Source organism: Phragmites australis, chromosome 6, assembly GCF_958298935.1.
Source record: "Phragmites australis chromosome 6, lpPhrAust1.1, whole genome shotgun sequence".
NCBI lineage: Eukaryota > Viridiplantae > Streptophyta > Magnoliopsida > Poales > Poaceae > Phragmites > Phragmites australis.
This window is the reverse complement of record NC_084926.1, coordinates 43,855,180-43,882,425: the sequence shown is the minus strand read 5'-3', so window position 1 is coordinate 43,882,425 and position 27,246 is coordinate 43,855,180. Positions and strand designations below refer to the sequence as shown.

The following is a 27,246-nucleotide window of genomic DNA, read 5'->3' as shown; positions in this document are numbered from 1 at the left end:
GCGAGGGAAGGGCACGGCGACGGTACGGGGAAGGGCCAGGTTGGTGCGGCAGCCTGGCTCGGCTAGGGGTGGCCGAACAGCTCGCAGGAGGGGTTGACAGGCTCGGCTAGCCGAGCAGCGGCGACGTGGCACGTGTGGCGACAACGCACAAGCAGGATGGCAGCATAAGCCGGTGGGCTGAGCGGTCAGCTGCGCGGGCGACAACTCTGTGTTTGTGAATCTTTGTGTGTGAGGATGACCTTCTGCAGGGAGAATGGAGAGCAGAGGAGCTAAAGCTCTGTGTGTATGTATGGATGGATGATTGCATGCATGTGAAGGAAAAGAGGAGAAGGAGGAAGGCAAGTTGGCTTTTGCAGCTCTGAGAATGCGGCGGCGTGATCCATTTTGGCTCCTCGGTGAGAAAGATCAGGGAGAGGAAGGTCAGTGCTATTGGTGTGATCTTTTGCAGGTGAAGATCAGAGACTGAGAGAGATGAGAGATTTGTAATAATTCAAATTGAATAATTTTAATTTGTAAATAGACTTGGAATAATTCAATAAATGTATACGAATTAGAATTTGGATATATGATGATTCAAATGAATAATTTGAATTGGGTTGGATAGGGATAAATCAATTTGGATTAACAAGGATTTGAATATGATATTCGAATTTCTAATGAAAAGAAACTAAGAAATAGATTTGAATTTGAGAGACCCTCAAAATCAAATCTCTACTCAAAGATCCATAAAAACAATTTAACCAAAATGCACATGATCAATTTATTGCAGGGATTAATTTAGAAATTAATTTGGTGCTCTTTGGAATACTTAGCCAAAATAATATATTTGAATACACACCATATATATATATATATATATATATATATATATATATATATTCAAATATATATATTTCTTTGATTTTATACTAGTTTAGTTGATTACAAAGTTTTAATTTGGAGTGAAACTTGCTATTTTTTATATGCTAAAGCTCATAATGTTACAAACCTACCACACTTAAACGGAATCTCGACCTCGAGATTTAGAAGGCTCTTTGAAGAGGTGGGGAAACTCCATCAAATCCTCTTCACGTTTCCACATAGCTTCTGCTTCTGTATTATTACTTCATTGTACTCGGTAGAACCTAACTGACATCCTCCTGGTTTGACGAGTTGCCACATCCAAGATCCAGATGGATCTCTCCTTGTACTGAAGATCTTGCTATAGATCCATGATTTCTAAAGAAACATGCTCCTCTGAAACTCTCAAACATTTCTTCAACTATGATATATGGAGCATATTGTGCACAACGGATATTTCTTCCGAAAGGGCTAGCTTATAGGCCATTGCTCCAATCTTATCGAGTATCTTGTATGGTCCCACATATCTGAGTACCATTTTTTTTGAACTTGAAATCTCTGAGTGCCACTTATTGGGGACACCTTAAGGTAGACGTAGTCTCCAACGTTGAAGGTCAAGCTCCTCGTTTGGTTATCGGTATAACCTTTCTGCCTACTCTAAGCTACTCTCAAATTCTCTCTGACTCTAGCAACTTGCTCTTCTGCATCTTTTATTATTGTAGGTCCGAAGAGCAAACGCTCTCCTACTTCCGACCATAGTATGAGTGTTCGACATTTCCGTCCATACAATCAAATGGCGACATTTTTAAGCTAGCTTGGAAACAGTTATTGTAAGAGAACTCTGCAAATGATAGACTTGTCTCCTAGTCTTTTTCGTAGGTGATCGCACAAGCTCTCAGAAGATCCTCCAGAATATGGTTTACTCTTTTCATCTAATCATCAGTCTATGGGTGGTAAGCAGAACTAAAATCCAATTTAGTTTCCAGGGCAATGTGTAAACTATTACAGAACCTTGATGTGAACTAGGGTTCTCTATAAGAGATGATTCTACTAGGAACTCCGTGTAGTCTCAGAATATTGTCAATATACAAGTCTGTAAACTTGTCTCCGCCATAGGCTGTCTTGACCCATACAAAGTGGGCTACCTTAGTTAGGCAATCCACTATGACCCATATGGAGTCGTTACATTCTGAGTTCTGGGTAAACCAACTATGAAATCCACACCAATTTCATCCCACTTCTATGTTGGGGATCTGCAATGGTTGCAGTAATCCTGTTGGTTTTTTGTGCTATGCTTTGACCCTTTGACAGGTGTCACATCGAACGACAAACCCTGCTATGTCAAACTTCATTCTTTTCTACCAATATTTGGTCCTCAGATCTTTGAACATCTTGGTGTATCCAAGATGAATGGAATAGGGGGAATTGTGGGCTTCGTCCATGATTAACTCCCTAAGATTTTCCTGATCTGGCATGCATAACCGATCCTTGTACCACACAATTCCTTATTGATCTACTCTAAACCCTAGTGCTTTATCTAAACCGAGATTCTTCTTGATTTCTATAATTTCCTCCTTTTTTGACTGGGCCTCACGAATTTTATCCTCTAGTATTGAATGTACCACCATAGTGTGAACTTGTCCTTGTGTGATGTGCAAATTTAGTTGTTGCATCTCTCTGAAAAGTTCTGGCCTTAATTCTTGAACCTGTAGATTATTGCAGTAAGCTTTCCTACTGAGGGCATCAGCCACAACATTAGCTTTGCCTGAGTGATACTGGATCCTCTGATTGTAATCCTTTATCAATTTCAACCATCTCTGTTGCCTCAGATTCAACTCCGATTGAGTGAAAATATATTTAAGGCTCTTGTAATCCGTATAGATTTCGTATTTATTCTCGATAAGATAGTGTCTCCATATTTTAAGTACATACATGACTGCCGCTAATTCCAGATCATGGGTTGGATAATTCTATTCCTGTTGTTTCAATTGCATGGATGCATAGGCTACAACTTTGACATCTTGCATCAATTCTCTTCTTGAATTCAAATCCAAATTGATTTATCCTAATAATGAACCTTGGCGGGATGCATCATAATATACCATGGGGTTTGGCCAATGGAGTGGCCAAACGGCGCACGGGCGGGGTTAGCTGGCGGCCAGCCGAGCAGCGGCGACGTGGCACGCGTGGCGACGACATGCATGCAGGATGGCAGCACGAGCCGGTGGGCTGAGCGGTCGGCTGCGCGGGCGACGGCTCACCGGCTCTGTGTTTGTGAATGTTTTTTGTGTGAGGATGACCTTCTATAGGGAGAATGGAGAGCAGTGGAGCTGGAGCTCTGTGTGTATGTATGGATGGATGATTGCTTGCAGGTGAAGGAAAGGAGGAGAAGGAGGAAGGCAAGTTGGCTTTTGCAACTTTGAGAATGCGGCGGCGTGATCCATTTTGGCTACTCGATGAGAAAGATCAGTGAGAGGAAGGCCGGTGTTGTGGGTGTAATCTTTTGCAGGTGAAGATCAGAGAGTGAGAGATTTGTAATAATTCAAATTGAATAATTTGAATTTGAAATTAGACTTGGAATAATTCAATAAATGTATATGAATTAGAATTTGGATGTATGATGATTCAAATGAATAATTTGAATTGGATTGGATTGGGATAAATCTATTTGGATTTGAATTAGAATTAATATTGGAACGAGGATTTGAATATGAGATTCGAATTTCTGATGAAAAGAAACTAAGAAATAGATTTGAAATTGAGAGACCCTTAAAACCAAATCTCCACTCAAAGAACCATAAAAACAATTAAACCAAAATGCATATGGTCAATTTATTACATGGATTAATTTAGAAATTAATTTGGTAGTCTCTGGAATATTTAGCCAAAATAATATATTTAAATACACACCTATGAGCATATATATATATAAAGCTCAGGATGTTACACCCTCCACTCATTTTCAGCTTCCAATGGAAGGAAAGGAAGCAGGTGCAACATGAGGATATGGGCAGGGAAGTTGTGGTATTTCACAATTCTTATTCGGCCGAAAAAAATGAAAAACAAGGGCAATATTCACGGTAGCTCACAGAATGCTAAAAAACTTCCGGGTGCTATTAAATGTACAAGGATATTTTGATGCTAGTTTTCTAAAGCCTACACCTTTGAGTGCTTCAGAACCAATTTTCCCTTTTTCATTTTGATTCTCCAAGTGTTTTTTCCCGCTTGGCTTGCAGCTTTTGCTTGCTGGCGTCACTTCGTATGAACTCGGACTCACCCTTTTTACCCATCCTTCTCAAACTCAACCATACTCAGGGTGTTTGGACGGGAAACTGCTTTGAAATTTAAGTTTTAGTTATAATTTGTATTGAATCTAAAGAATTTGGATCTAGACTTAAATCCCCGTTCTCCAAACAAGCTCCTGATCGATGCAAATCAATTGGCCTAGAAATGAGCAACCATCAAGGGCAGCTACCATTTTCGGTAAACATTTATCCCAAAGATTCGAGAGAATAGAAATTCTCATTTCATGCCAAGAAATCAGACCAGAAGGTGAGAAGGATAGCATTGAAGATTCTGAACTCCATAAAATGAATATGTTATTTCACGTGCCTGTGAAATAGTAACTTGGGAACAACATACAGGACAAGTTTTCACGTTACAGCAAGCGGCACTCACCACTACTGTAACCAATAAGGGATTGCAACTTACAAGGCTAAAGGTAAGAAAGGGAACCTAATATTGAGGTAAAGATCAGCAAAGCGAAATTATTTCCAAATGTGAGATCAGAAGCAAGGCACGTTTTCGGTTCTCATGACCATGTTGCACGTCGAGTAGATTGACGCCGCAGCGGCTTGCACTGCCCACTCGCTCTCAGAAATCTCCGGGTTCTTCAGCTTCCTGAGGAGACAGATTAGAATTACTCCAGTTAGATACTTGCGCAGTTACGCTGGCATGAGGTGAAGATGATTCAGTGATTCAGTTGCTACTTGATTACTTTGTTTAACTGAGTTTCATATATCAACACTTGGTTTCGAACATGAACAAGTAAATCATTTATGGTCAAATGTCATGATGAACTAACCATAATTCAGCCATAGGTCCTAGCGGTGGACCATCGCAGGTCATGTGTTTTAGGCCTTTATCACAATTCAATTGCATTTCTTGCACTTGCTTCAACCGGTTCTCCTGCAACAAGTATTTAGCATGGTCAGGCACTCTGGTTTATACCTTCACAGGACTAAGGGCGTGTTTGGTTGGTGCCCTCCCAGGCACCTCGGGCGCCAGGCAGCAGCCCCAGCCGCAGGCGTCCGAAATCGGATGCCTGAGCAGGCTGCCTGGCCAGGCACGTCCAGCGAGGACAGCAACCAAACTAACCCTAAAATGAAACACAAATTTGCCTGAGTAGGCATACATGCTCTATGCACATATATACTAATTGTGTGCGTCTAATATTATCAATAAGAAATGGAACACAAACATCAAGGTCACAGTTGCTAAGATGGACCAGCAACAATGAGGCAATCTAGACTCTAATGTGTTAAACATCAAGAACATGAAGGATGGGAAAACAGGATTCAGTATAGCCCCTTACTAGTTACTACATCACAAAATACTCCGATCAAATCAATAATAAACTCACCAGGTGTTTCCCCTCCTCCTGAAGTGCTTTGTCCATCTGAACAAAGAGAGACCTCCATCGTGCCACATGTGCTTCTGAAACTGCTTTGTCAATACATCCAGCTTCAGAAGAATTTGCAATCGATGATTCATTCTCTTGATTAGATGAAAATTCTGTTGATACTAAGTACGGCAGTTCCGTGTGAATGGCATTCCTGACTCTCTTCCGACTGCGCTTCAAAGCTTCAAAAATGGGGGAAAATGTATCAAGAAGAATGCATGAATACAACTTTGAAACTTATTTCAGACTCCAGATTTATTACCAGCAAGGCGCCCTCTTATGTCCTGATGCAGTAATTCCAACCACTGAGAAGCAACACTGGCCGCTGATCATCGGAAGAGCAAGAAAACTATCAGATATGGATATTTCTATAAGTAGTATATAACGCAACACTAACAGACAACGATTAGTTAGATAAGCAATGAAGCATACCTTTTACAGATAATAAAGTCATGTAATCATGATTAGATGCCAGATCATCACTTGATGTACTGCAGGTCCTATCTGAAGCCATAGTGACTGCTGATGAGAGTCGCAGTTTAAGATTATCGCCATCCTCTGGAAGGAACTGTGATGCAGTAGGCAGTACTTGGTGAAACGCCACATTATTATCTTTCATCATGAAATGGCACTTCATTAAACTGCCCCCATATTTCTGCTCCTGAATTCTCTCACTGACTTCTTTCTCTCTTTCACCTGTTCGACTAGTGCAAACAGGCTGGTTCTCATTCTCAAGCCTCTCCGAGTGTACCATAGCCTTTATTATGGAGTAAACTTGCTTGCTATTTCTCACATGATTTATGATTCCAGGGTTTAGCCCAGATAATAGGCCACTAGGAGCAGCAACCTTCATAAACTTGTTAGTCTGTCTATTATGTATAGAAGTGCTCCTTTTGAATTCATCATCCCTTTTCCTTTTGGGGGGTCGACCACGTGGCTTAGGCACTGCTGCAGTTCCATGAGATGAAGAGAGAAAGCCATTCCGCTTCATTTCTCTCCACTTTCTGTGCGACTCACTTTCTTCTGCAGCACCAGTAGTACTGGCACATTCGGATGGATCACTAACTTTTGACTGCCCCAACTTCTTGTAAGGGGAGAAGGGATTAAGCTCTGCTGCATCAGAATTATCTGCTATGTTCAGGTCCAATCCAAGACCCACGGCACTCATCCTATTCTCATCGTGTTCTGCATCAGACTTAGGTTGGAGATCTGTCCCAATGTTCTCTTTACCAGGAGCCAAAGAATCGCTACCATGCAGCTTCTCCAACGTTGCTGCATTGGAATCACGACCCAAGGTCAGACAAGCAGCGTCTGCCTGAAGTGCCCCAGTCTGAGGTAGCAAAGACACTCTATCTTCACATCGCGTGGCCGTGGCACCTTCAGAAATCAATTGAGGAATATCCTTCTTGTTACATGGTTGCAAACACTCGTTTGCTTGATCTGAAGATTCCGCAACTCCTGCCCTCAGATCTACAGGATGGAATCATAGAAGCGACAAGCAAGAGTAAGATTACTATGGCAGTGTGGAACAAAGTAAAAACAAGTAACTTGTGAGACAAAAGAAGCAAAGCACTTTCCATTAGCATATTCAATTCAGAAAAATTACAACACCGGCAGTGTACAAGAGTGCTGCAACAATGTGAGAGTAGACTAGTCTGCACTCACATTGTTTTTCCCTAAAAAATTGTGAGTGCAGACTAGTCTAAAAGTATTAACTAGTTGAAGCTTGAACAGAATTGTAATAGATAGTACATGCTACCGCATTGACGCATTGTGCACAAGAGTATTGCAGCCAAGTTTCACTTTATCGAGCTGCTGAAGAGTGCAGCCAGCACTAAAGAGTAAATGTGTACAGTTTTGATAGATACAACAACTCCCAAAAATCACGGTTGTTCGCAGGAATATAAATCTATTGGTAAAAGGTAATTCTCCAAGGTGTGCGTCATTAGCACATTTTATGCATCTTACTATCGAAGGTAAGCATGTGTTGCTACTGAAAGGTGGTAAAATTATGATGTTTCGTAATGGGGAAATTGACAATTTGATACTCAAAAGGCCGAGCTTCGATAAATTGCCACTCTAAAATTTGGCTTCGTCAAATTGCCACCGTAAAGATGAGCCCCCTTGATGCTTTGCCACTATGGACAATTCTGCCCATGGTCTCACCTGTCAACTTCTTCTTCTCCTCCTCTCCATCGATGAGATGGGCATCAGCTCCATGCCGCCGCTCGCGCACGCCGTCGTGCCCAGGGCGCTAGCTGCCTCATCGATCCCGGGGAACCACGCGGTGGTGGCGGTTCCCGAAGTGAGGTACCACGATGCCCGCGTAACCACGCGGCAGCGTTGGGCGAGCACGTTGTGGACGGATGTGGGGAGTTGCCCGGCGCCGGCGCAGGGGATGACACACTCAAGAGTGTGGCTTGTGGCTTCCACCGCAAGGACGATGGGTATCGCCGCTAGCTCCTACTCCCGGCCCCCGGGCCTCCACCACCGGTGACGCCAATGACCCCACATGTCCCGCTGCCACTGCCGCCGCCCCACCCTTATGCCGCCACTGGCAACCACCCCCACTACGCGTTGTCGTTCCCGTACCATGGCACGCACAGCGGCAGTGGCGGCACGACAACCGAGTCGTCCAGCGCATGCCTGCGGGAAACCAGTTCCTAGCCCCTAAATTCGACGGGTTCTTGCCGTCTCACACCAGGCGGAGAGGAGAAGAAGAAGCAGACCATGAGCAAAATTGTCCACAGTGACAAAGAATCAAGTGGGCTCATCTTTACAGTGGCAATTTATCGAAGCCCAGCCTTTTGAGCGTCAAATTGTTAATTTCCTCTCCGTAATGCGGATGCTTGACAGAAGCAACACGCATGAGCTATAACTCCGTAAAATCTAGTAGAACACGTGCATGTACTGGCACGCTTACATCTGTTGCACATTGCACCCTACCCTGACGCCTCGAATTCTTGAGCTACTAGTTAACGCAGTGCTACTTAAAGATTCGAGAACAACGCCACTCCAAGAAAGACGGCGCATTTCTCAGTTCACCCCTCGTTAAAAGTACGGGGCCATACGGATCGGGACGAAGGCGCAAGAAAAAACAAAAAGTTCCAAGAATCCACCTCCCGATCCGACCGCCGCCGGCTGCGACGCGCTCCCCTCCGCAGCAGCCCCGCCGCTGGAAGCACCCCTCCCGCCCAATTCCTGCAAGATTACGCACCAAGAACTACGTCACCACCTCACCCCACGGCATCCAAACCAAAAACGAGGAACCAGACGCGGGTGACCCACATTGGGCGGCGGCGCGGCCGATCCGGCGGGATCCGTGGTCACGCGCGGCCCCGCGGGGTCCATCCGGGAGCCGGCGACGAGGCGCGTCGAGCACGGACGGAGGCGCGGCCGGGGAAGCGGGGCGGGATCTGTGCGGCGGGTACTACTGGCTAGGGTTTGGAGCGGAGAGGAGGGAAGGGAAGCGGGGAGTGGGGGAGGAAGACGGGAAGCTTTGCGTTGTTTTGAAATGGAGGTAGGTGGGATGGATGGGATGGGATGGGGTGGGGATCCCGTGGGATTTATGGGTGCGGGTTTTTTTTTTTTTTTTTGAATTCGAGCGGAGGTGGGCGCGGTTTTGTTTGGGGTGGCGCCCGCGGCGTGCGGGGGCTGGGCTAATGTGCCTGGCTTTAATTACAGGAGCGGCCTTCTGTTGGACTGGGTGGAACCCCCGGGAAGGCAGGATTTGAATTTGGTGCTAGGGATGTGCCGGTTTGAATTTTGAATACTGAGATCAGCAACCTAGCGTCATATTTGGGAGTATTTAAATTTTGAATCGTGCAACTTGGTGGCCACCCAATGCTAATGCTACCACAACTTCATCAAAAGGAAAAGCATAGAGTTGGATGGTTTTCTAATGGAGAGTATATGTAAAAGACACACCTGTTCACTCACTCGCACCATATACACTCCACGGTATGAGTGTTTAGAAGGTTTTGAACTTTAGAGAGTGTAGCCACACGTTTTCCCAACTGAATGCGCTCGCTTTTTATACATTTTGATTGAACAAGGCATGATGCATCAATCGTAGGTGAGTAGCGAAACAATCGTCTTTCCTCTGATGCAATATGTCGTTTATCTAACACGAAAGTTTTACTATGTTTTGCATTTCTGATATGTGTAAGGTTTGCTTATTTATTGTTTATATATTAAATTTATTGCTGGAATCTTTTTCTGTTGCCTCGACTACTCTGACTTGGGACCCTCTCGTGCATCTACCGATAAGTGGCACAGGACGTTGGAATAATTTTTGGGTGTGCTTATTTAGAGTTTAGATACCGGTGTTTGCTAACCAAATCTAGATAAGTTAGCTTAACGCATTACCCTGTTCTTTGTGTCGATTAAGTAACCTAGTTATGGGCACTTTGTGAGACGATTCTTTTTTCAAACTATGCGAAAATTGAGATGCTTTTTGCAATAATTATGTGAAATCCATACTTCTTAATATGGTTTTGGATGATGATGATCTATGGATAGGTCAGGTGTGGTTAGCAATAGATCCGAGAGGGCCACTTGTAGGGTATGTTTGGTTCATAACCTAAGAATGTTTAAGCTTGCCAAATGTTTTTATCTAACCCGTCACACTTGTGGGCAAAAAAAATCATCACCGCACTTTAGTCTGTCTAACAGAATTTTGCCACACTTTTTTTAATCTCTAACATGCGAAGTCATAGCAACAGGAATTTTTTTTTGTCCCAACAGTGACTGCAAACCAAACGACTGTCTAAACTGATTGAACCTGACTAACCTTAGATGTGGCAAAATATGACAACATGTGGCTATGAAAAATAAGACCCTAAAATAACTTCAACCAAACTATATACGTCTAAACCTATTGGTGCATATTAGTTATATATATATTGCAGCATCTTTATGGGCATATAATACACATGACTAAAAATAGCATAAATATATAGAAAAAGACAACATAGCAGAATTAAGAAATAGGGATCTCCAACTCAAGTTCTACTCTCGAGTCATCGGCCTCAATGCAAATGTGCACAACTCTTCTGTCTATTCTCTTAGGAAAATATATACTACACAGATTCCTCAATTTTAGAGATGATAATGGCCCCGTTACCCGCTATTCGATGAGTAATTACTCTATTTTTCTTACATATGGGTCTATTAACAGACAAAACCATCACCAATCGAGTGGAGCGGATCCGGTGTTTGTTCTCCTGGTATCCATACCCATTTACCCATAGGTCCCTGACCTCCCTGTCCCTGCAGATCCGACCCATATGTGGTGGCTCAAATAGCCTAATGAAACCCTAGTTAATACTTGCCCTCACCTACCCGGTTGCCACCTGCAATGCGGCCTAACGACAAAGGCAACAAGACTGAACTCAACGATGAGTACGAGGACACCACGCCACCACGGAGCATGCCATAGGCTGAGGTAGACATGTCACCTGTGCTGTCGCAACTTGCCTCATCATCGTTGCCACGTGGCCTCCTCTGTCACGTCGCCCTTCGCCGCCCGCCCATCCTCCCTCGATGATGGCTGCCTCCACCACAAGGTCTCCACCCCTGCGCCATCGAATTCCCACCGAATCGCCACTAGCCGATCGCTTAAGTGTCGTCGTCGCCTTACTCTCCCGGATCCACACTGGCCGACTGCCCCGAGTACCGCTGCTGCCTTACCCTCCTGACCTCCACCACCCCACCCAACCCCAGTGGTCACCGCCAACCACTAGCTCGCCACATGTCACACATAAGTATGGTGTGAGTAATCCGTCGGGTGCCTATTACCCGTACGAGTATGGGTACGAGAAAATATTATATCTGTGGGTGAGTATGGTATTTATAAGGGGTATGATTTTTTGGCACGGGTATAGATACAGGATGGCACTAGCTAGTAGATCTAGACCTATTGCCATCCCTACTTAAATTACTCAACAAAAGTAACAGAGCCATGGACAAGTTTAGTGCCTAATCCTCTTGTTAACCCACTTAACCTAAACCAGATGTAGCCTAGTCGAACAACACCGGTTAGGGGAGAATTAACTTTTTTACCACCCTATTGAACGACGCATGCCAAAATACCATTCTACCAGATGCCATTCTACCAGATGCGCGCTCTCGTTTGCCACCCGAGCCCATATGCAGAGACACAGATGAATGGTACCTGCTACGAATACTACCCGAGAGCTCCTAAGAGGCACCAAAAACCATGTTAATTTTTGTAACTACTCTATAATTCATAAACAACTCATTTTAATTTGCGCTGAATCATTGTTTCTCATTTTCTGGATTCTATTGATTTAGCTAAGGCTTGAAGCAGACATATCAGTGTTTCTGCTTTCTGCATTAGGGAAAAATGAGGCATCATGCATGCTCCAAATTATATGTAGTGTGGTTTTCTGAACTAAGTTATTCACTTTTCCCTTGTGCCCTTGGTTGAGTACTAAGAATAAGAATATGCTATTCTTTATCATTACATCATGAGAAATCAACATAAACTATTTTACATAATCAGTAAAGAGAAACGTTTTGGTTGACTGCTCAAGAAAGAGGCCTGGACAGTCATACTGCACCGCGCTACTAATACACTTCTTTGTTTTCTCTTACAATCTTGGTTTTCCTTATTGTCTGATAGGTAGTTGCTTTGTTGGGTATGGTGGTATATAGATTTTACGGAGATGAACTATTAGAAATGTTTGGTTATGAAGAACATCCATATGCTTTCTACGCGATGTCAAGTAAGTTAATTTAATAATTTTTTGTAGTGATATATACTGTTTGTGCATGTTTTAGTTCGGTTTCAACTGTGATTCTGGAAATTTTATGAATATATGCTTATCTGTAAGCTAAATGAGAGCCAGTACTTATGCATTTTGTTCTGCTGTACCTGTCCAATGCTCATGAGGATTCAATTTTTCAATGCTGACAATGTGTTTTGGTATTTACTTATCTAAAGAAAGTTCACTTCAATCTTTATACATACGTTTCATATAGCTACAGTTGAATATGGTGTGGAATTAACATCTCTCTATGTATGTCTTGTCTATTTTGAGGACATAAATCGTCTTGGTGTAGTTTATGATAGCAGTAACAGCTTTGGGCCTTTAAGATAAAAGATATCATATAATTATTTTTGTTTTATGTTAGTGGGTCATGGTTCTCTCAGTGTTGTGTGTGTAATCATGGAAAATATCATGTGGATTGATTTTCCTACTTCAGATAATCTTGTAGGACTCCACAAATCGCACACAAACAAATTTTTAACGATAATTCTATGTGCTCATGGGAAACTAGAGAACCGTTAAAATCATTTCAAAAGTATGTTAAGCACATAGCTTGCGCTCTGACATATGTCTCCCCTTTGTTGTCATTTAACTGGACAAATTTGATTGTGCAAGTATTGGTGTGCATGCTATACCCTGTTAACTGCTGTATGCGTACATGAACTAGAATTTTTTCCTGTACTTTACATGAAGCACTTGTTGAGGAAAAAGATTAATATTTGGAAAAAATTGCTCACATTGCAGTATTGGCTATTGTTTTGGTTGATTTGCTGTATGGGTTCTTCATTGCTATAACATGTGGGCAGAGGATCACTGAACGGCATTACCATGTTCTTGCAAAGCAAGAGTTAACCAAGGTTGGTGAAAGAAAGAGGAAAATTGAAACAGCAAGTTTTGATTGATATTTCCCCTTATGACTTATTTTCTTCTCGTTTGCCCTATAAATCTTGTATTAAAAATTCTGCTTGCAACATTTGATATTCCAGTGGTGGCAGGAGTATATTGTAGAGGATCTGGAAGAAGCTGACCAAGTGCCAGACCTTGATCCTAACCATGTTACAGAGTTAAAGATATTGGGACTCTATTGAACAAACGACATATAGCATCAGGTATGCAATTTTTGCTCTTGTTGCTTTAAAATATTTGCTTAGGTTTTCCGTTTGTTCTTTACTTCTCTAGAAAAATATCTCCTTGCAGCATATAGGTGTAAGTGTAACAATGCTCTCAAACAGCGATTAATCACTTGAAACGGAGTTTCAAATGTCTCACATCTCCAGATTTTTCTTCAGGAGGGGCCTCCACAATTAGTCAACTTCTACAGTTTTACTTGATAGTATCGCCAAAAATATTGTTTTTTTCTCCATGATTTATAAATAACTTCATGGTTTCTAATATCTGAAGTACTTCTCCGGACCTTTCCTTTGCATATCCAGGACTATCGATTTCAGTATGGAAATAGTGAATGCCAAATAAGAAAAGAAAAAAAAAAGTGGGGATCAGCCTTTTCTCCCTTGTTTTCTTCCTGTAGTGCTAGCGAACCTCAGTACTCGTTGTGATGTGTCTGCAAGCGTAGTTTACCTGTGGGTTGTCCTTGGATCGGAGAATTTGTTTGCAGGGGACAATCCATCGGTCCATGCATGCGGCATCTGGAGTTCTGGACTGAAGTAACTTGAGAGACCACTGGTTTGGTTAGGCCGTGTTTGTTTGAGCTTCTGCTTTTGAGCTTCTCTGAAAAGTAGTGCTTTTGAAAATAGGTTGTTGGCTTCTACAATAAATTTTTGGCTTCTCAGCACATAGCTTCTCAGAGAAGCACATTTCAGCGAGCTTCTCAGCTTTAGTTCATTTTCCTCAGAAACAGGCTTCTGGCTTCTCCAGAAGCCACTTCTCCAGAACCTCGTTTGTTCTGGCTTCTGGCTTCTGGCTTCTGCCAGTAGCAGAAGCAGTTTCAGAAGCAGCAAACAAACACAGCCTAAGAACATATATGCATGTTTGGCTCACTGAGTTGCTCCTACTGAATCTGTCATACTACGTATTCGAATACCACAAGTAGCTGTTCTAACAAGATGAAGGAAACTTTACAGGAGAAGCTCGTTTCTGGGCTACAAAAAATGTCCTTACCTTGGAATTTAGCAATAAAACATAAAGCGCCTTGTAAACAATCTTGATTTCCTCAAAGATGAATCGAGGATCAGCATGTAGCAGGCGGGAAATAAGATGGAGCTATTAGTTCCAAGTGTTAGAAGTAGAAATACAGAGTATTGAGGCCAAAATTTCAGCCTCATCCGCATAAGTTGAAAACCAATTGGATGCAGTGCCTTGAGCATGCTTACCGAGGCTTCTGATGCCCAGATTCAGACATACATCGGTTTCTTTATGTCACGGATAGAGTACCTGGTTAATTCAAGTTCCCAATCAAATTATGCAAAACATGCACATGGCGGTCATGTATGCTGTTTACAGTTCATAGACATTTTGTACACATTTTCTTCACTTACATTATTTATTTGGTAAAGTTAATAATGTACTAAAATACTAAAGCACGGTTGCAACAACTCAAATGTTGAACTAGGGGTACTCTTCGTAGCAATAGACATGTCATCATTCATTTGGTCCCTTCAGGGACCACGATTCAAAATCCTAAAGATTTGTCCTTCCCCCTTCCTTTTTTCTTGAGAAAAATGCGATAAAAGTAAATTGAAGTATCATCAGTAACAATGTCTGATAAGTGGTAACACATCAAGCTGGGAGTTCAAGAACAATTAAAACAGAAGAACACGTTGAAAAGGTGTGAGCTGCTGAGTCCCTCATCACTTGCAGCTATTTTCAGTTGCAGCATGCCATGGTCGGTTTGGTGCAACGATTGTGTAGACATGTCACTTAATGTTCTTGAGATACAGTGTTGAGGCATCTGAACCACCGGTTCATGATGAGATACTGTTTCCTCTGTTGTCCGGCACAAGCTGCTAGATTGCTGCTTAGACAGCTGTGTATGAATGGACATAGTTGGTGAAGTTACCAAAAATGTGTTCGAGAATCAATTATGATATCCGGCCCAATTTGGATAGAGCCCATGAGTGGCCCATTAGTGCATGAGTGTACAAAATTAGTACCATTTTGTTAGTTGAGCTAGAGTGGAGCCAACTTATAAGGGCAACATGAGTCTATGTCATCAACTCTGGGTTAATATTTTTACGCGAAGCTAGGACGAAAGTGTAAACGGGTTGGTGTGAGTATGTGGTCCACCCAACGTGTGAGTGGGCCTAGTCTGGTTTGGACTCTGGGTTGTTACATCAACCCTGTCACATGCCTCATTACCATCTGATTCATCTATAGAAGTCTTGAATAGTTAATGAGTTATGATGCTCTGTTGTTGGGAATTCACCAACGTCAGGCACACACTCACACTGCCTCACCACTAAAAAATTGGGATCTGCTCTAATTGTTCCAAGCACTCTGCCTTGAATTAACTTTCTTGTATATTTTCAGATAAACGTCGATGATGAAAAGGGAAAAGCATACCAGAAGCAAGCCCTAAACCTAGAGCCTGATGTTGCACGAACTACATATATCATTCACAATTTCATCGGGAGACATGAAAAATGGGCCTTTCCACGGCACATAAATTCTTGAAAAGCAAAACACTTCTGTTTGAAGCCATGTGAAGATTCTTTGGTTCCAATGTAGGTTTGTTAGCTCTTGAACAATATAATGACATGAAATCGCCACACATATCTCAACTGATGAGGAAAATTATGATAGGCGTTCTGATGGACTTTTTTTTTTTTGTAAAATAGTAGCATATTTCTACTTTCGTTTCTTCAGTTTCACAATAATCACATCAAGCTAAGATGCAAATGATGTGGATGCTTTTGTCGGACGCGTCTACAGGCAAGTCCGGCAAAGACGGGAGGATCTGCGGCTGCTTCTCAGGCGGATGGATAGATGTTTAATTAGAAATAGAGTTTGTTAGCTTAGCTAGATTGGTTAAGTTCAGATAAGATTATTAGTCGGTTTCGGTTAGAGATAAGGTTGTTAGTCAAATTGTTAGGTGCCAGCTCTATTTAAGATTTTGAATTGTTCGGTTTTGGCAAGCACCAATAAAGTTTAAAGATCCATCTAAAGTTTAATAGCCTCGGAGGAGGGCGAGTAGCTCCACAACCTAGCCATATCACAAACATCCTGTTCTTGTACATACCTCGCAAAACTGTATTGTCAAAATTTGCAATGCTTTGTCCATTGATTATTCTCATCAAATTGATGAACTAAATAATATCCCCTGGAGGTGCAAAAAAATTCTCAAGTTTGTAAGCGTTGCATCGCTCTTCAGAAAATGAGGTTGATGCGGACATATGCTTGATCGCTTGACTTTGCTGCCATCATAATTTGGACTGCACATGCTACTCTTGTACTGGTGCATTTTTTTTAATTGTTCCTTACATTTTTCTAATTTTCTATGGTTGCTAGTACCTTGGGACCTGGGATGTGCTGCTGAAATCAAGAGCACGCATTCAGGAGAGTACTCCTACCTGCTTGCATTGTCAATAATACAGCAGGCACCTGAAGGTGGTGATCATCAGCAATCCTGTGGAACCATCTCATGTGCAAAAGTGAATAAGATTCTAATTTCCAAACTGTGCATGGACCCTGTTTTGAATTAATACTAGTAATCCTACTTCATGGCTTTAAAATTTAATTATATTGCTAAGTGAATGCGAAACTGACCCTTGGTAACTTTTTAAAAGAAAATTCCAGGCAGAGCTACCTCAGTGCCTGTCAAGTGTGTGAATACCTTTTATGGATTCGCTTGAACTCGCTCCAGTAAATGTCATGCCACCTTCTCGAAGTTACTGAAACTCCTCTCGTTTTCGCATGGTTGGGTGGCTGAAGAAGCAACATAAATTTTGACTCTTGCTTCCTAGCAAAACAAATGAACACCGATCTAATCATATAGTTTTCTTATGTTAGGTCAACTGCACTCAACTTTGCCAAAGATTCGCTTAACTTCATAGCTCTTGACAAAATCATCATGTTCCAGCATCAGCACGTGAACATCAAAATTTTTAAAAGAATATTTCACTTTTTTCACATCACCAAGAAACTTTATTTCTTTGATTCCAAGTTAATTGAACTAGCTAAGACAAGATTCAAGTCTTTGTTGGAAGTTAAAGACCCACTAACGGTGGTCCTAAAGATGATTGTACCAAGAATCAGGAAGCAAGCAACCATGTGCGCAAGGGGAAAAGAAGAAAAAAAGGATTTTGCCTGTTATTTTCCATGACATGCCAGCATGTAGTAGCTGAATGGCAAGTTAAACAGACAATGACTTGCTCAGCTGTTCTGTTTCAAAGAGTCCCACTGGGACTCAAACTCTTTGATTTGGTGGGGAAATCGTGACTAGATTTGGGCATTGATTAGCTCACTAATTTGAGTAGTAAATTCATGCATGAATGCAATGTCAGTTTGTTGCATAATTAAGACTTATCTTGCAAGAAGCCATGAGAGTACATGCATATGTGTGTTATTAAATGGCACAAGTAACTATCAGAAGCTACAAAGAGAGAGCCATGGCCTATGAGAAGCTAACTGAGCAGAGTTAGAAGCTCTGATATTCTCCAATTGAATTTATGCTGAGTTAATTAGCTTTTTTTAGGTCCATGCTTTCCTCATTTGGGAATGAGACCCTCTGGTTGAACAATATTGTGGCATTGGCTCTTCACTGCTGGTCATCAGATCGCATAATCAAAGGCCAAGATCCAATGTTTTACATATTGGTTTGCCACAATGCCAACTATATAATACCCAACGAATTACAAGCAATTTTAAGATGCGTATATATATGGGGCTTGAATTCTCTGCTGATTGGTTTATATATGGGAATAAAAAAGTTACGCCTAAGTAAAGAAGGATGTTGCTACAGGCATGATTGTGATATGGAATGGCAAGTTTCATATCAGTGAATACTGACAATTTTTTAGAGCTAACCAGAGCATTTGTCATGTCGCAATCTGGTACTCTTTTTGACCTGTACTTCTCCTCAATCACTGAATTGAGTTGTTGAAGGTTTCTCTCAGTGAGGGATCGAACTTAGTTTTCAAACACTGTAGTCCAACAGTGGATTTAGTGTTCTACAATCCCTTAGATTCCCATTTGCACAATGATGGGAAGAAAGAAAGAGGTGCCAAATGGAATCAAAGGAACCATCTGGAGATATAATGTTCATACTCCATAATATTTTTTCCGACAGATCTACGGTAAGTCGGTAAGCACTAGACCAACCTGAACTTCCATTAAAAGGATGTATGTAAGATACATCAAGATTTGAGATTTACACGGGGAGAAGAGAGTTTACATCATGATCATGATCATATGCTAGACAGTTTACATTCCTTAATAATCACTCTTTGCAAGTAGTTAATCAGTTAAGCTATCTTCATCAGAAAAGGGCTAATGTTAGCTAAGAACTCTTCATGTCATTGTTTCACTAGTGTCAAAGTAAACAAGAACTATTGTTGCCAACTATTTTGCGAATCTTAACCGAGTAAGGCAGACAAGGGGATCCTTTACCTTTTTCTTTGTAAGACTGGAAAAACGCGAAAGGAAAAATGGATTGCAAAAGGTCTGGAACAGAATGGCGATCAAGGATGGAAGATAGCATTTACAATCTGATAGAGATGCTTTAATCCTTGCAGAGTAAGGTAACAACTGCTTTACCACACAGCATAGCACTACACTGTCATAATAGAGCTTAATAGGTAAGTTGATGATGGTGCCTCTTTCTAGTTGATGTATCTATACCCCTATACAATATACCAGTTCAACTCTTTTCTATATCCACGTAACATTTTGCCTCCACACAGATAATATTTCCTACATCCACCTAATCTGTGCACACAAGAATTCTGCTTTCTCAAAATGAAGCGCTCTGACCTCTTCTTGTATGGTTTCATCAAATTCGATAGCCCAAAGCGCCCGGTTCATCTAACACTCATGGGCCCACGATAGTTTTGTCTCCTCTTCCAATCCCGAAATCGTCGTCCCATCCCTATCCTCATCGCCACCCGCCCCATCCTCATCCGCTCCGCCGCCCCATCTCTCCCCTCTCGTATCCGCCCAAAAACCTAGCCCCGGCCATGGCGTGGTGATCCACCCCTCTCCTACGCTGCCTCCTCTCCCCTTCACCATCTCCATCCACTTCGCTCGTTGGCACCGTCACCCGCCGCATCGTCACCTACATGCCCCGCCCAGGGGACGGCGCCCCGCGCGGCGTCACACTCATCCTGGGCAATGGCGTTGGGCCCCTCACCACCTGTGCCGTGCGGCAGGTGATGGAGGCGATGCACGTGCCGGTCTACTTCAAGACCTACGAGGTCCACGATGGCATGCCCATGGTGCCTACCGAGGTCATCGAGTCCATCCGCCGCAACAAGGTCTGCCTCAAGGGTGGCCTCGCCACAACCATCGGTGGGGGTGTCTCCTCCCTCAACGTGCAGCTCCGCAAGGAGCTTGACCTCTATGCCTCACTCGTCAACTGCTTCAACCTCCCCAGGCTGCCCACCAGGCACGACAACATCGACATCGTCGTCATCAGAGAGAACACCGAGGGCGAGTACTCAGGGCTCGAGTATGAGGTCGTGCCCGGCATTGTGGAGAGCCTCAAGGTATGGTGAATTTCATGTGTTGCTCTCTCTATGAGAATTACTCAACTTGCTAATGCAGTGTGTAATAGCTAATGTGTGTATGTGCTAACTTGCTAGCTAATGTAAACTATGATTGAATCTATCCGTCTATTCTACTCCCTGCGCTAAAAATAGCTATTCAACACACCAGTCGCACCGCCCCCCCCCCCCCCGACCCAGACCAGCCCCGAACCACCCCGCGCCCCGCCCCCACCCCCCCCCCCCGACCCAGACCAAACTCGCGAAACCCCGCCAACCAACCCGCAATCGTAATCCAGCAATTATTACGATCATAAAATTTTATGTTATTACGACCGTTTATGTATTATATCCTTACCGTAATTATTTAATCTTTATAACCGTAACCATATAGCAACCAGATCAAAACAACCGCAATCGTGTTCCATTCATATTTCAACCGTATATTTCTTTCTTATTTAACGATTCGACGTGGCAATTAACTGTATCGATTCCCAACCGTAATTTTATATTATATATGGTCGTATACGTCTAACATACCTTTGACAGTCATGTTGACGCCGAACCCGCACATAACCGTACTGAACTAGATAATATAACCATATATATTTTATTCTTTCACGGTCCCCCTTGCAGCACATAACCTTACCCATTCGTATTTACTCATTTGTTTTAACCGTATATACATTATTTATTCACGACAGGACAATTTACAAAAAAATGTTGCCCTGTCGGTTTTGTCATTCATGTTTTAACATTAAAACTTTTACTCAATCATGTTTAGAGCGTTAAAACACAATTGTTCAATTTTTCTTTTTTATTATTTTTTTGGGTTGTTATTGTTCCCCGAATATTTTGGAAACCGCGCCATCTGCGGAGTGCGGTTTGGGGTGGTTTACCATTTACCACATTACGGTTACCATTTTTATTTTGTCGTCATTGCGCAATCTTCGTTCGTAGTTCCTAGGGTTCCGGCGGAAATTCCTCAATTCATCATACGTTCTAGCCGCCTGGATCACCTTCCGCCGCCGCCTTCTTCCTCCTCCGCCACCTCGTAGAGGGTGAGTTCGTGATCCTGCTCCGCCGCATCGCTTCTCCTCCGTCGAGCGGCGCCATGGACTCTACCACTGGGCATCCGATTGATAATCAATCAAAGGTAAAATCTATTCTCAGGTCCTACTCAGTTTTTAGTTGTATGGTTTTGTTGCCTTATAAATTTTGCTGATTTGTTCAACCCCTGACAACGATTTTATATCAGATTAGGTAGTTTTACCCACCTCATTATTGTTTATCATCCAGTTTTCGTTCTCAGAAGTCATACTTTAGTATATTAGATGCAATGTGGAGCATTCCATCCGGAATATTTATAAATTTGTACATTTTCATAGGGTATTGTTTTAATACCCACCTGCTACAGTTTGACATCATTGTTATTTTTTTATCTGTAGATGCGTCGCATTGATCACATACCGGAGCGCACAACCCGTGTCGCATTCATGAACAGCCAGGTTTATTACGACATGAATGTTGTTGGTCATCAGGCCCATGAAGAAAAAGGTCCAAATTCTGAGGAAGCTGGTCCAGGTCCTGACCAATCTGGCACGGCCCACAATACTGAACAGGAACAACCAACAGATGATGGCGACTTTGTTAACCCATTGCCAAGAAAGAGAAAAGCTATTAGTAAGGCTCCGTTATCACACAAACGTCACGCTGAGGACGCCGAAGCATCCCCAGTAATCCCTCCGAAGAAGAGGCTGGCTTCTGCGACTCGACATTCACCACGTTCACCCCGTCCTGAGACACAGATCATCAGGGTAAAAAAATTATTGTCAAAACATTCTGTTAATTACATCCTTAATCTGACCATACAATTACGGTCACAATAATCTTTTATTTACAGTCACCTGATGACTCACGAACCATCAAGGCTTTGGCCAGGAATAGGTCCTCTGAGAAGTCTCCACCGCGACGTAATGTGAACAGACGCATCTAGCAAGAACTTACATTGCTGGAGGTATTTTTGTTTGTCCTTTAGCAATTTGTTCCCATACACGCATATTGCATATGCTGTTCCATTTTTCAATGGACTTATTCGTTATGTTCTCGTGCATACCTTAGGGTAAAGATGGTAAAAAGGGTAAGTTCATGTCTCGATGCAATCTAAAAGATGTCTTGGAAGCCATCAGGTCACTTTCTGATGATCAAGTGGCAGAAATCCGTCGTCTTGGATGGGGCAAATTTCTGGAAATCAAAATTGATGCTGTCGAGAGTCGCGAGCTTTACTGTTTTCTTATGGATCATATTGATATAGTTCACATGAATTTTATTTTATCTCATGATAAAATACTCCCAATTTCTGCCCAGTCAGTTCACATTGTTCTTGGTTTACCAATTGGCGGTGGAGAGCTCACCTTTACCAAGACCAAGGAGATTACAAATGCAAAAAAAGATCTGTTTGATATGCTTGGTGAGAAATTGTCGATCGAAAGGCTCAAGCTTGAAGTTTCCAAGGGCCTTGCGGATGAGTTGTCATTGAGGTGTTTCTTCATGATCGTGTTTAATAGGCTTTTGTTCCCGACATCATCATATGATGTTTCGAACAACGATGTCAGACTTACTATGGATATGAGCAAGATTGAAGAAGTTGATTGGTGCAAGCTTGTTGTTGAGGACATTAGAGCAGCAGCTTCTCAATGGCAACGTCGTGATTGTAAGGTCATTAACCCGACCATATCCGGTTGTTCCCCATATCTATTGGTGAGGCACTGAACCCTTTAGAAGTAATAAAATCCTAGTTCAAATTTCTGCATAACATTTATTTTAATATTTCCTTTGGTTTCTTTTAATTTGTTTGCTGTTCCTTTGCGTAACAGATATATTATTTGGATAATCTCAATCACAAGCTGAACAAAGGCGATAGGATTTCAATCCCTCGTGCAGCATTATTCGACAAACACAAGGTTGAGCACCTTACAATGCATGATAGATTCACCGACAGACATGGAAAATTGGTCTATGGTGGTACTCAGGTACTATTTATCTAGTTTAATTCTAATTTCCGCAACATGGATGTTGTTATATGGTTAAGAATCCAGAACCATAATTTTATTGTCAATGCACCCGTATATATTTTTAATATGGTTTTATGGATGTTGTTGATATGGTTACATGGTTGTTTTGAATATGGTTAAGAAAATGGTACCATATTTTAACTGTATATTCAACCGTAATTCTTCATACATGTTGTGGCTGTATTAGACAAAAACACGTTTACAATACTGATTTTAATATGGTTACATTCATATTATTAATATGGTTATAGCATCCTCCATCTGTTTGACCTCACAGCTACATTCTATTTTTATTTTTCTTAACAGTTCATGAGTCAGGTGGGATCGTGCTACCAATCGCATCATCCAGCTATCTTGGCTGGTCCTAGCCACTGCAGCACATCAGAGAAGTCTACGGAAGTTCCGCTTCTGAATGATCTACTCTCTGGTGCCACATCTATTCTTACTGGCCGTAGAGCGAAAGAATTTTCCACGATGGTTTCAGAAGTTGACTCCTACATCAGCGCCAAGTTGGCAATTGTATATGATGCTAAGCAGAAAATACGCGAGAATATGTATGTTATTGATGATGCTCAGCAGGCAATAGCGTCCCGTCAGCGTCGATTAGCCGAAGAATTTCGTCGACTCTTAGAAGGCCGGGACCTCTTATTTTTTATTCATAACATTTGCATTTTCATATATTTTGTCACAGATGGCCAAACTGTTACAGAACCAGCACATACTGCTGAGGGGCAGCAACATGCACAAACTGAAGGCAATTTTGAAACTGTAAATCCCAACCTCTCTAAAGAGGCTGACATAGGTATGTAGAATAACCCCACACACCTTCACATAATGTATTTGGTATATGTGCTAGCCGTATAATAAATACCTTATTCATCCAAAATCCTATTTGTGCTGTTTGCAATTTTGTATCACGCTATCAGTAAGGCTCCGGTATCTCAATCATAATTTTCTTACTTTTTATTGAACACTTCCCTTTTTTTTATTCATAACATTTGCATTTTCATATATTTTGTCACAGATGGCCAAATTGTTAAAGAACCACCACATAATGCTGAGGGGCAGCAACCTCCACAAACTGAAGGCAATTTTGAAACTGTAAATCCCAACCTCTCTAAAGAGGCTGACATAGGTATGTAGAATAACCCCACACACCTTCACACAATGTATTTTGTATGTGTGCTAACCGTATAATAAATACCTTATTCATCCAAAATCCTATTTGTGATGTTTTGCAATTGTGTAGCATCCGGAGACTATGTGGGACATGTTAATGTTACTGATGATGAGCAGCAGCGTTCGCCACCACCAGGTGCTAACACGTCTCCGGGAGGAAATGATTCCTCGCCTCATGTCATCCCCAATCTACATGCATCTACATCTCCACCACATGAGTCTGGTCGATCGGAAGCTAATGTCAATGAGGATACTTTTGACCCTAATGGCGCCTTCAGTTTCCTTAATGATCCAACCCCTCCCCAGATAGAATCAAATATGGCTGACGATTCTACTCCTCGTCAAAGTTGCTATCTCATTTTCCAGCTCATGTATTTTCCCCTTCACATTTTTAAATTTACGGTTATAACACATGCACACCAAATATGCAGCTTCCGACCGTACGGGGCTCCTTTCAATTGTTCTGAACCAGGAGGTACTTGCTAATACCTTGGCAAATCCCACAAAGGAAGGCTCTGCTGAAGGTGTCAATCATTTCTATCTTCTTTGTCTAATTTTTTTTTTGTATTACAACAGTTACCACTACTCGACTGTACCGTATAACAATTTCGTTTTTTTAGGCAAGGACAGCAATACAGATGATGCTGTCGATGCTGTTGACAAGATTATCTCAAAATTACATATCGACGAAAACTTCAATGCATACTTGAATGACGAGGCAGTCCAAGCATCTATGGTAATATAGGATTATCTGTGACCATAATTTTTTTTGAAACTAACCGTAATTTAGAACAACAGAACAAGAAATGTTTTTCCAATCCCATGTGTTAACCGTATATACATTCATCACGCAACCGTACCTTTTCGTAGATGTATGGAAACACCAATTATAATCTTCTGGACACATATGCATTACCTAATTTACATTTTTTTCCCCTTGGTTTCGCTATGGACTATAGGAGGCACCAACACAGCATGTTTTTGCAAAACCGGAAAGAATACATGATCTAGAGGCAATGTTCCGGGAAAAGCATCCAAATCAAAAGTTTAAGGTGAACCCATTGCCACCACCGGCAAACAAGGCGAAAACGTCCGAATTGTCGACCAACAATGTGCTGCCTCGTCATTACAAGAGAGCGAATCGGAAACCTCCAATGTACTCGTCGCCATTCAAGGCAGGAAAGAGCAGGACTGTCCCTGTAGTTGATCATGCAATGCAACTACGAGACCTTTTATGCTCCCCAAGTTCACCATTAAAAAGGTAACATATAATCCAATTCAAATATTTACAAAATTATAATAAATATTTGATTCATATGTATGTATCCTTCATGCTGGGCTCTATTTTTCTACTCTACAGCCATTACTTGATTTAATTCCTCCCATTTGCATGGACGGGTTCAGATATTGCTGACTCATTCTCAGATGGGCGAATGACCAATATATTCTTTATGGAGTATTTTGTTAAATGCTTGGCGGAAGACGATAAGTTGCACCGGGCAGAATCATACGGTTACAGGATTTTTATGCCACCCAGAGTTTGTGTGCGTACATTATGTCATTTGTCATCTTTGCTAACCAATTGTTATCTACTTTTTCCTAATAGAATGTTTATTCCCATGTAGTGTGCACTCAATCCAGAGGAACTCAACAAAGGCAATGATAAAGTCTTTGACCCTACCGCGCTAGACAACATGGTTAGGGAGAACCTTCCTCCCACCGATTGGTCCAAGGCAAAACTGGTGAGTTTAATGGACATAATAGTTGTTGATTTCTTCATGTCAATGCAAGGCAATCTAAACAGTAAAACATTTATACTGACATGATTAACATGATCAACCATATAGGTTTTCCTCTCGATGTCCCACCGCGAGCACATCTCTGTCTATTGCATAAACTTCCGGCACACTCGCATTGATGTACTTGACTCCCTTGACTACAAATCCATCGGAACAGAATGGGAACAACATCACGACAAAGAATTTTGTGATACCATGATGCAGCGTTTGAGTGATTCTTTTCAGAGGATTTCTAAGAAAGATTTCAAGGTTTTTGCAAACATGAGGCGCGTCCCTTTTACTGAAGCTCCCGTAATGGTTAACAGGAATGACTGCGCCTTCTTCTCTATGAAGTTCATAGAGTTCTTTGACGGAGAGGAGTCTTCACTTCGCACTTCAATTGCGCCCGTTAGTATTTTTTTCTTTTTGTTAACATTGGTTTCATAGGAATACATTGGTTTCTCAATATTTCTATATTTTTGATGCAGGAGAAGTCTGGTGAGCTCCGATCCGAGATGCTCCATTACTTGTTGTTCCACACTCTGAACGATATAAAAGATTTGCCTCCTGAGATCGAGCGGTTCCGGCTATCTGGAGTTCCGTTTTAGTTCGAACACATAATCCTTATTTGTAAATAACTCAAGTTACGATGTTAAGTTGTTGAATGGCATAGCCGATGACCTTAGCTGTAAACCACTTTTGTGTTTATATCATTATGTGTTTTTGGCCCGGAATTTGCATACAAGATTCTTCGTTCTACTCTTACTGTTCAATTATATCTCATATGTGCTAACTGTATTCACCAAACCGTATAATCTGATAGAGTCAAGTTTTAGGCTTAAAATCCTATTCACAATACCATATAAGAGTTACTACTTCGGTAATGTACTGTTTTTCCTGGTTCAAGCTTTGAACGTATAACTACATTCTTGTACCCGTTATATATCGGTTTAGCTACCGTAAAATACAATTTACACTCCGATTTGATTGCCCTATATAAGAAATCAACGCATTTTCCTGGCTCAAGTTTTGACCGTATAACCCTATCATCAAACTCGTTATTTACTAGTTTCCGTAACCGTAAAACCTATATTAATCTCTTATTTCTGGTGCCAGCGTTACGCGTATAAAATTTATATTTGTCAACCGTCAAACATACAGTTCATCAACCGTAAAACAAAATTCTGCACCCTTATGTGATTTGATAATGTATATAAAATGACACAATTGAAGCATACAGTTAGG

The 27,246-nt window shown here is 41.8% G+C and overlaps 2 protein-coding genes and 1 long non-coding RNA gene across 4 annotated transcripts; 2 read left to right on the top strand and 1 right to left on the bottom strand.

Annotated features, from left to right (window-relative positions):
- Positions 1–4,402: 4,402 nt before the first annotated feature.
- On the bottom strand, positions 4,403–9,071 carry LOC133922724 (uncharacterized). The gene is made up of 7 exons (XM_062368172.1): positions 8,810–9,071; positions 8,641–8,722; positions 5,954–6,991; positions 5,784–5,846; positions 5,483–5,703; positions 4,925–5,028; positions 4,403–4,740 (listed from the first exon to the last, which is right to left on the bottom strand). Exons 1-7 carry the CDS (start codon positions 8,870–8,872, stop codon positions 4,626–4,628), a joined length of 1,686 nt encoding a protein of 561 aa, XP_062224156.1. The 5' UTR covers positions 8,873–9,071; the 3' UTR covers positions 4,403–4,625.
- Positions 9,072–11,791: 2,720 nt separating this feature from the next.
- Positions 11,792–13,384, top strand: LOC133922723 (uncharacterized). 2 transcript variants are annotated; one of them, XR_009910526.1, is made up of 3 exons: positions 11,792–12,270; positions 13,060–13,172; positions 13,311–13,384. It is a non-coding gene; the product is annotated as an uncharacterized LOC133922723 (long non-coding RNA). The 2 variants fall into 2 exon arrangements; XR_009910527.1 differs by having other exon boundaries at positions 13,302–13,384.
- Positions 13,385–19,547: 6,163 nt separating this feature from the next.
- Positions 19,548–20,078, top strand: LOC133923269 (isocitrate dehydrogenase [NAD] regulatory subunit 1, mitochondrial-like). The gene is made up of 2 exons (XM_062368674.1): positions 19,548–19,973; positions 20,070–20,078. The coding sequence occupies exons 1-2, from the start codon at positions 19,548–19,550 to the stop codon at positions 20,076–20,078; spliced, it is 435 nt and encodes a 144-aa protein (XP_062224658.1).
- The last annotated feature ends 7,168 nt before the right edge of the window (positions 20,079–27,246 follow it).